General features: G+C 48.3%; 1 protein-coding gene across 5 annotated transcripts in view; it reads left to right on the forward strand.

Annotated features, from left to right (window-relative positions):
- Dnajc16 (DnaJ heat shock protein family (Hsp40) member C16) overlaps nt 1–9,717 on the forward strand; it is a 40,313-nt gene extending 30,596 nt beyond the window's left edge. For 4 of the 5 annotated variants that reach the window (XM_005317487.5, XM_078025345.1, XM_040287954.2 and 1 more), the window contains 7 exons: nt 41–224; nt 1,214–1,396; nt 1,559–1,635; nt 3,167–3,247; nt 3,408–3,506; nt 5,214–5,384; nt 6,069–9,717. In XM_005317487.5, the coding sequence (XP_005317544.1) occupies nt 41–224; nt 1,214–1,396; nt 1,559–1,635; nt 3,167–3,247; nt 3,408–3,506; nt 5,214–5,384; nt 6,069–6,468 (1,195 nt within the window). In that variant the 3' untranslated portion in view covers nt 6,469–9,717. The remainder of the gene's footprint in view (nt 1–40; nt 225–1,213; nt 1,397–1,558; nt 1,636–3,166; nt 3,248–3,407; nt 3,507–5,213; nt 5,385–6,068) is intronic. The other variant, XM_013364682.4, reaches the window with a different exon arrangement.
- The last annotated feature ends 340 nt before the right edge of the window (nt 9,718–10,057 follow it).

Here is a 10,057-nt window from a genome sequence, read left to right on the forward strand (position 1 = left end):
CCAGGAACTGGTTATAGTCCTCTCTCTCATTCTCATGCAGGTACTGTGTGGTCTTACTGACTGCCGAGGCTCCCAAGTTGAGCAGACCCTTCGAGGCCTTCCTGTCCTTCGCCCTGGCAAACACGCAGGACACCGTGCGGTTCGTACACGTCCACAGTGGGCGGCAGCAGGAGTTTGCCCGCACCCTGTTGCCGGACAGCGAGGCATTTCAGGGGAAGTCAGCGGTGAGCCATGGATTCTCTCCTGACCCAGCCCCTTCCCAAGCACTGCCCTCGCTTCCATTTCCTTCTTTCTGGGGGACATTGTAAGGCTACTCTGACAACAGTCTTCCACGTGGTCATTTTACCTCCTAGAGGTCAGCCTAGGCCTCCACAGAAAGCATCTCTCCTGCGAGTAAAGGTTAAGGTACATGAGCCCATCTCATCAGGTTGCCCAGATCTGGTCTGCAGAATCCAAGATGCCAGATTTTACAAACCCATAGGCACTGATGGTACTCCTGGAAAGTTCCCCGGCCTTCTGCCTTTTCCGCTTCATCCTAATGGATTTCTCCTTTTTCCCTCTTCTCCAGAAGCATGGCGTTCTCCTCTTGGAGATGTAGCTAGTGGTAGAGCATTTACCTAGGTCCTGGGTTCCGTCCCTTGCACTGAGGGAAAAAAGAAATTCTCTGTTCTCATTTTGGTAATCATTAAAAAAATTTCTAAAAAACTAAGGTTTTGGGGACTGGGGCTGGGGCTCAGTGGTAGAGCGCTAGCATGCGTGAGGCACTGGGTTCGGGCCTCAGCACCACAAACAAATACATAAATAGATTAATTAAATAAAGGTCCGTTGGCAACTAAAAAAAAAAAACACTTAAGGTTTCATTTATTAAATTATAGAACGAAGCCTCTTGAGGCGGAAGAAAGAGCTTTAACTTTTGACAAAAGCTTTGAAAATTCACCATGAAAATGATTCTGGGAGCTGAGCCAGAAGAATGACTTGAACCTCAGAGTTCACAGCCAACCTGAGCAACATAATGAGACACCTGTCTCAAAAAATAATAACAACTCCTTTTATTAGAAAGATTTCAATCTCTTGCAAATATTTTAGACTCTTTAGCATTTATGTTTGAGCCTACTGTTGACTTCTCTCATCTATCCTCCCTGCAAAAATACAAACAACTATAACTTATGACGCTTTTGAGACTTCTCATGATTTTTCTCTCCTTGTCTCCCAGGTGTCTATTTTAGAAAGACGTAACACGGCAGGAAGGGTGGTGTATAAAACCCTGGAAGATCCCTGGACTGGGAGTGAGAGTGATAAATTTATCCTTTTGGGTTACCTCGACCAACTGCGAAAAGATCCAGCTCTTCTGTCCTCTGAGGCTGTGCTCCCCGACCTAATGGACGAACTTGCTCCCGTGAGCATCATCACCAGGGAGGGTGGGCTGCCAGGGGGCCCATGGGCTGCCAGGGCCAGTGACTAAGTCCTGCTAAGAGCAGAGTGTCACAGCAGCTCAGTGCTGTGGGGTGGGGACCCTCCTCTGGTCAGTGCTGACCATGTCCATTTTCTCCCTTGATAGATCTTTCTCCTCCGGTGGCTCTACTCTGCCTCTGACTACTTGGCTGACTGCTGGGACGGCATATTCCATAGCAACTGGTAGGAATGATGCTGGGGTGGAGTGCCCTTCATCTGCTGATACCAGCGTCACCCATTTTCTTTTGGAAAGAGCCCATCCTCCCTTGAGTTCTATTTCTTTCTCTTTTTTTAATTACAGAGCTATGGATTGCACCCAGGGGCACTCTACCACTGAACTACATCCAAAGTCTTTTTTACTTTATTTTGAGACAGGGTCTTGCAAAGTTGCCTCAGCCTGCTGGTCTCTGGGATCACAGGCGTGCACTACCATGCCCGGCCTACTTTGATTTCAGTGTGCACTTAACATAGCAAGTGGAAGAACTTTTACAGTTTCCATTAACTGCTCACCTGCTTGCTTTCAGCAACTTCACTTTTTTAAAAATTTGCCAATGAATCTTTCCCATTGGCTGGGAAAAGATGACACACTGCCCTTCCAGAGAGCAGAGCTAGGGCCTCTGGTGCTCAGCACAGGCCTGGCACGCGGAGTCCGTTTGCAGGTGCACCAGTGAAGCAGCGCAGTGGGCACAGCAGGATGCCCACGCTGCCTCTCGGTGAAGAGGCAGTTCTACCCTTTTCTCCTGAAGGGCAGAACCACCTCGAATTCATACTTCTAACTCCTGGCACCCAGCAGGGCCCCTGAAAGATGTCACACCCTTGGTGGGTGTTGCAAGAGCGTAGAGTTTTAGAACAGCAGCCCTGGGGGAAATCGTGTAAAACCATTATTTTTTTTTTTTTTTTTTTAAAGAGAGAGTGAGAGAGGAGAGAGAGAGAGAGAGACAGAGAGAATTTTTAATATTTATTTCTTAGTTCTCGGCGGACACAACATCTTTGTTGGTATGTGGTGCTGAGGATCGAACCCGGGCCGCACGCATGCCAGGCGAGCGCGCTACCGCTTGAGCCATATTCCCAGCCCCGTAAAACCATTATTCCCTCCCTGCTCCATGCCTTGACCCCATCTGGATTATTCTTTCTTTCTCTCTGTATGTATGTATGTATAGTGTATATATATATACACATATACACACATATAGATATAGATATATAGATATGCACACACACACACATAGATATAGATGGGCTGGGTCTGTAGCTCAGCATAGAGCACTTGCCTAGCACTTGTACGCCACTGAGTTTGATCCTCAGCACCACATAGAAATAAATGAAGGTTAAGAATATATATTATATATAATAAATATGTAAAATAGATACATATAATAAAGTTGAGATCATTTCACAGACGTTTTAATCACTGATATCTCAGCATCAGAAGGTTGGTCCACATTTATAATTTAAATCCTTTTTATCCTGTCGTGTCCCCCACAGAGCTTCCTAAGCACAACCCATTACACTGAGATCCCCAGTCAGACTTCCTGAATGAGCTGTTTGAATCAGGACTCGGAGGGCACCACCTCCCGCTCCCCGCCTCCCCAGAAGCAGCGCTGTCTGCTGGGATGAAGGCTTCTGGGCTGGGTTGGTTTCTTCTGAGAACTGAGAGAAGAAACTAAAGCCCGGCACCGCGCAGGCGCTCACCCAGCTGTGCTCTTGGTTTCAGGCGGGAGATGATGCCCCTCCTGTCCCTCATCTTCTCTGCCCTCTTCATCCTCTTCGGCACAGTCATCGTCCAGGCCTTCAGGTGAGTGCAGAGGGCTGCCCACAGCTTAGGTGCTTTTTTTTTCATAAAATTTCTTTTCATTGTTTTTCCCCACATTTTTTGCTGGTGCATTGTTATTGTCGTCATGTTGCGGGTCGTCGCGTGTTCATTTATACACACAATATCCTTTTTCCTCCTTTAGTGACTCAAATGATGAGCGAGAGTCCCACCCTCCAGACAAAGAGGAAGCCCCTGAGAAGGTTGGGAAGACTGAGCCGAGCTTCACCAAGGAGAACAGCAGGTTTCTCCCACACCACCTCCGCTGCCCTGGGCGCCTGCCCCGCAGATCCCCGAGCAGTGTCAGGACGCGAGTGTGTAGAGTGGCTGGCTCAGCTCCTGAGTGGGAGATGGGAAAACAGGTTGAGCGCCCCTGATTAAGACCCAGGATCTGAAATTTTTTAGCACCAACTTAACACCACAAGTAAAAAGTTTCATACCTGATTTGTATGATGGGTCATAGTCAAAATGCGGGTGCACCAGACATACAGTGTGACGTTCCCTCTGGGCTGTGTGGGTAAGGGATACACAGAACATAGGTTAATTCCATGTTTGGATTTGGGTATAACTGGGCACAGTGGCACACACCTGTAATCCCAGCTGCCCGGGAGGCTGAGGCAGGAGGATCCCAAGTTTAAGGCCAGCTTCGGCAATTTAGTGAGACCCTGTCTCAAACAGTATAAAGGATTGGGGATGTAGATCAGTGGTAAAGCACCTCTAGGTTTAATCCCTAGTATCAAAAAAAAAAAAAAAAGCAAATTTGTGAGTTTGCCCTACGATATCTCATTATATGTATGCAAATATTTTAAAACATGGAAAAATCTAGGGCTGGGGTTGTGGCTCAGTGGTAGAGCACTCGCCTGGCACATGTGGGGCCCTGGGTTCGATCCTCAGCACCACATAAAATAAATAAATGAAGGTGTTGTGTCCAACTGCAACTAAAATTTTTTTTTAAAAAAGTGATGTTTATCTTTAGTAAATAAATAAATAAATTAAATAAACATGGGAAAATCTGAAACCTGAAACGCTTCATCCTGAAACGCTTCATCCTGAGCATTTCAGATGGAGGATACTCAGCCTATCCAGGGAAAGGCAGCTGCTGGCTTGTGTTCACTAAGACCTCCTAGGCATCTAGACATACAACCTACTTACTTTATGCCCTGGGACTTTGCTTTCTCAGTCACAGATGTAATAATGAAGGCAGGAAGTGAAAAAGCACATCAGGCCACGTACAGTGGCACACACCTGCAATCCCAGTGACTTAGGAGGCCAAGGCAGGAGGATCACAGGTTTGAGGCCTGTCTTAGAAAGTAAAAAGGACCAGAGATATAGGAGTGCTTGCCCAGCACATGGGAGGCCAAAACTGCAACCCACACTTACAACCAGGAAGGTGGTAGATTACCCAGAAGCAGAGTGGCATGTCACCATAATTCATAATAGTGTTGATGACTGATCTGTTGAGAGCACACAACCAACATCGAGGGACCTGGGTCTCTGCGACAAAGCAGACCAATGGCTGCCTCCGTAGTGCCACCCTTCAGCCTCGGGAGAAGGGCTGCTGTAGGCCAAGGGCTACTTACTAAATCAAGGTTGTCTTGTCCTGCCACATCACAGTAGTTATTAAATAACATGGTGTGGTTCAAATACAGCCTCTCAACCAAGTGCAGTGGCGCACACCGGTAATTCCAGCAGCTCAGGAGATGGAGGCAGGAGGATCCCAAGGTCAAAGCCAGCCTCAGCAAATTAGTGAGCCCTAAGCAACTCGGCAAGACCCTGTCTAAAAATAAAAAATAGAATAAAGGGAGCTGTGGACGTGGCTCAGTAGTTAAGCACCCCTGGGTTCAATCCCTGGTACAAAAAAAAAAAGAACACAGCGTATCATTCAACTTGTTCCCTTTTAAAGTAGTGGCATCAGCTGCCCTGGTAACAACTTCTCCCCGTTTCCCCACAGCAAGATTCCGAAGAAAGGCTTCGTGGAGGTAACAGAACTCACCGATGTGACATACACCAGCAACCTGGTGCGCCTTAGGCCAGGCCACATGAATGTGGTCCTCATCCTGTCCAATTCCACCAAGAACAGCCTGCTGCAGAAGTTTGCCCTGGAGGTGTACTCGTTCACTGGGTAAGCGTGGTGTGAGGAAAGAGAACCCAGAAAGGAAAAGACCTCAGCGGATCAGAGGTGCTTTGCTAAGCAGTGGAGGGGCACAATTTCCAGAGGGAACTGGCTCTGGCTACGCCAAGGGCTGAGCTGTGTAGGGTTTAATTAGCGCCTATCAGGGGAGGAGTTGGTCAGATACTTTTGGGGGTCACGGAAACCTGGACAGATCTGGGAAATGACAAGAGATCAGAGCCCCAAGTTTCCTTTTTCCTGAGGGGTTGTAAGTTTACCGCCTTCAAGGAGTCTGCAGGGGTGTGGAAGCCGCAGGGAGAGAGGGAGCAGGTATGCACCTTTGGGTGAAGGACCCCCGGGGACCACCGTGCCCACTGCTCTGTGGCTGTGGGCTTGATCCATGCAGCTGGGTCTTAGACACATCATCAGGCCATCAGGGGGGCCCTCTTTTCCCCCTCAGCTTTCATGATCTCTCTGTTCAGAACAGAGCTTGAAATCCATGCTGCTCCCTGAGCCCTTCAGAAAACAGACTGTCCCTGCCACTCTCTGAGCCAGCAATGGGTGGGGGCGGGTGAGTGAGCCAAGGGACTGTCACAGGCCCTAGGGCTTCTTCCTGTGTCCAGGCCCCTCCTTTTCCTGTCCTTTCCAGTCTGACTGGCGTGGGAAGCGCCCTGAGTCTGCCCCTTCTCCCCACAGCAGCAGCTGCCTGCACTTCTCCTTCCTGAGCCTGGACAAGCACAGAGAGTGGCTGGAATACTTACTGGAATTTGCTCAAGACGCAGCCCCGATCCCCAACCAGTATGACAAGCACTTCCTGGAGCGGGACTACACTGGCTACGTCCTGGCCCTGAACGGCCACAAGAAATACTTCTGCCTCTTCAAACCCCAAAAAACAGTGGAAGAGGAGGAGGCCATGGGGTCCTGCGGTGACCTCGACCCCTCCCTCCCCCTGGGCGAGTCTCGGGGGAGACCCTCCTGCGGCTTGGGACCCCGGCCAATCAAGGGAAAGCTGAGCAAGTTGTCCCTGTGGATGGAGCGCCTGTTGGAAGGGTCCCTGCAGAGGTTCTACATCCCCTCCTGGCCCGAGCTAGACTGAGAGGCTTCAGAAAGAGATGTGAACTCTCCAGCTTTTTAACATGCCCCAGGAACAGGTATTTTTCAGGACTCAATCACCACGGACAAAGCATAGATTTTAGATTTCTCTTTTAGAACAGTGGTGGGAAGAACCTCTCCGTCCGGCCCTCACTCCCGTCCTCACCTGGGAGGGAAACACGCTACAGGTTCGAATTCTCTAGATCAAAATATTTCCCTTTGGGTTTTTTTGACTTCAGTTGAATGCCGCACTATTTAAATAGACTGCTCCTTCCCTCCTCTTTGCTGCCCCTGTCCCGGGCTCACACCACCTGCCCCTTCCTGGCCCTTCATTGGAGAAACAGCGGCACCCAGACGGAACCTCAGGAGCCTGTCCCACAAGTCCAGTCACTTGCCCCTGCGCACCCTCAGGCCGGCGCTGGCCCCTGCTGAGCTTCTGCCCAGGCGCATGCTCCCCACCCTGACCACCACCTTGCCTTCTCGGCCTGCCCCTTGAACGAGGCCTGGTGCCAAGCAGTCTCATGCACAGTGGTGGTTCTGGGAGTCAGTGGCAAGAAGTGCATCTTGCAGGGGATCCCCCACAGCAGTTTGCCAGCCACAGCTTTGAAAGGAAAGGGTCTAGTGGGGTCTCCGCATAGGAGCCTGGTTTTCCTCCCCAGCCAGGGAAGGGAGGTCTGGAGGGATCCTTTGTGAGCATCACATCATTCCCCCCCCAATCCTGGGGAGGAGTCTGCCCAGCAAGAGCACTGTCATGACTTTGAGCCATTGACCTGTACGTTCTCAGATGCCTTTCTGCCTGTGATTGTAGGATGTGGATATTAGGAGCCATAACTTGTGATCTTGTTCTCTGAACGTAGATAAGCTGCTATATAAAGCCAGTAGATGTCAGACTGAAAACAGATTATTCCTGCCTGCCAGAGTCGGGGAGGAAGCTCTTCACTCCGGTGGCGTCTGTCTAGTAACACTCTAGACACATCTTTGTATCAAGGAACTTAAACCCTCAACAGCTGTATTTTGAACACTGTTACCCAAAAAATGCTTTGTCTTCAAGTCGTCTTTTGTGACAGGTGAGCTCAGACGGACTCTAGGCCCATTTTGCAAGCAGCCTGCCTTCCGCCTCTGGCTGTGCTTTGGCACTACGGCTTTGTCGCTGTTCCCCTCTCCCTCGATGGTCAGCTGTGGGTTTGCTGCACACTCTACACGGGCTCTGGGCCCCTTGAGGGCAGGCCTTTGTTTTTAGGGCCAGACCACCGGGAATTTGAACAATTTCCAAGAGTGGTCTGTCTGTCAAAGCAAATGCCCTTTTGTAGAGTAAAGGGCAAAAATCAGGGATGGGTCATTTACTGAGTTAGTATTTCTTTAATCATAATTGCTTTAAACCAAGCCACTTGGATCCTGAATAATTTAAACCTTGAGCTACAGTGGTAAATAATAAATCATATGAGCCCAGGAATTCATACAGCTTCATGGAGTCAGTCTAGAGCTTTATTTAAATATAAATAAATCACTGCCAGGGCTTCATTCTTCCCACGATCCTTTGGAAGTGGATGCTCACTCTGGAATCCCTGTCTCGTGGCACCCAGCCCCGGGAGCTCCTTAGCTCTTTGATACACCAGTCCTTAAAATTAATTTCTGGGGTTTTGTTTTGTTTGGATACTAGGGACTGAACCCAGGGACACTTTACCACTGAGCCACACTCCCAGCCCTTTTTATTTTTTGAGACAGGGTCTCGCTAAGTTGCTTAGGGCCTCGCTAAGTTGCTGAGGCTGGCTTTGAACTTGTGATCCTCCTGCCTTCGCCTCTGGAGCCACTGGGATCACAGGTGCACTGTGCCCTGCCGTTGTCTGGATTTTTTTATGGCCTGTTGCTCATGTGAACAGTGCTCTGTTCCATTGGCAGGCTTTTGTTTTTAATTTCTGGTACTAATGGAAAACCAAAAACTCCCCCCGATTTTCCCCCCCTTTTTGTACCATTAAAATGAAGAGCACCTACAGACCACTGCACTTTCCATTTGCACTAGGAAAGGAAAATGGTGACTGGAGTTGACAATAATCCCAGCAAATATTTCAGTCCAAAAATTCTGCAGCTCTGTTGGGGGCTGGTAGATGTGTTCCACAAGGACGCTAGGGAGCTTTATCCTTAACCATGCAAGCCTTTCCTCCTGAATGTTATTTCCATGAGTTTTATTTTGTGTCAAATGTACGAGCCGTTGTCACACTCAGCCAGTGCCACCACTTCTCATTCTGATGTACGTAATCACCGAACCCAGTTGGGGTGTAACTTCAAATATCAACGCTGATAAAGTTCTCAGAGGTGGGTATTTCTGGTCTGTACAGACTGTGCGTCATGTTTAGCAGAGGAATGAGAACTAGCCTGAAGTGAGTCTTTGTAGAATACACTCCCATCTCAGAACTACTTGTTTATCGCTCAGGTATTTGTCTAACACTGACGTCCTTGGCCCTTCCTCTCCACCAGCAGGACTGCCCCGCCTGGGAGGCATCCTGGTCTCCCAGGAGAGCTGGGTTGTGGTTTTCAAATAGGTAGAACTCCTCCTGATTCACATCCTCTTCTACTCTAGCCTGTTACTTATTATCATCCTAATCAGTTTGCAGCTGCCATTAGTGCTTAAGAGTTCCCCTGGTGTAGAAAGACAGGGGAACTATTGTTAAGTGATTTGCTTTGTTTGGGAATAGAAATTGGAAACAAACACCCAGCCTTGTTTTGTTTTGGGTCCCTTTAAAATAGAACTCCTTAAAAACTGATACAGGGGCGGGGATACAGCTCAGTAGGTAGAGTGCTTGCATCTAGTGCAGAAGGCCCTGGGTTCAATCCTCAGCGCCACAAAAAAAAAAAAAAAAAAAAAACTACTAAAGCTGATACAGGGCCTGGGGAGTGGCTACACCTGCCTACAACCCTAGCACTGCAAAATAAAGAAACATGCAAAACACTCTTAGCCTCAACTTACATTGTCTCTTGAAAAACACACGCCATATGGCAGCTGCTGACCCTGTTGAGTTTATTCAGAAAGATGATGGTACTTGGGAGACATAACTAAGAAGGTGACTATTTTGCACTTTTGATACCCTTAGGAACGAATAACTTATTTGGCAAATTGTGTCTTTTTTATGTTTTAGGGTTTTTTGTTTGTTGTTTTTTAAGTTTTGTTTTTTTGTATTGTGAACAGGCACTGAAGCTGATATTTTGTTTTAAGAACATTACAGACTGGAAACAAATAAACTATTTTAATGTGTGATGACTGTGGGTAGCTCTTGACCTGCAAGATGATTATCTTGAAGTTTCTCTCAGCAACACTTGGGATCAGCACAGCCCAGCTGCAGATTTCAGGAACTGCTGGCCAGGAGAGTGTGTTGGCTTAAAGTAAATAATGCAAAATTGAGTCTCCTAGAGAGTGGATTAGAAGGTCCATCAAGGGCTCAGCTGATGCTATCTGGGCTTCTGGGGACATTTCTTTATTAGGAACTGCATGTTGTTTTCTTCAAAGATCATTTATGTTTTCAGTGATCCTGAAACCAAGATGTGGGGGCTGGGAATGTGGCTCAGCGATGGCATGAGTGAGGCCGAGTTCAGTCACA

Source organism: Ictidomys tridecemlineatus, chromosome 11 (genome assembly GCF_052094955.1).
Source record: "Ictidomys tridecemlineatus isolate mIctTri1 chromosome 11, mIctTri1.hap1, whole genome shotgun sequence".
NCBI lineage: Eukaryota > Metazoa > Chordata > Mammalia > Rodentia > Sciuridae > Ictidomys > Ictidomys tridecemlineatus.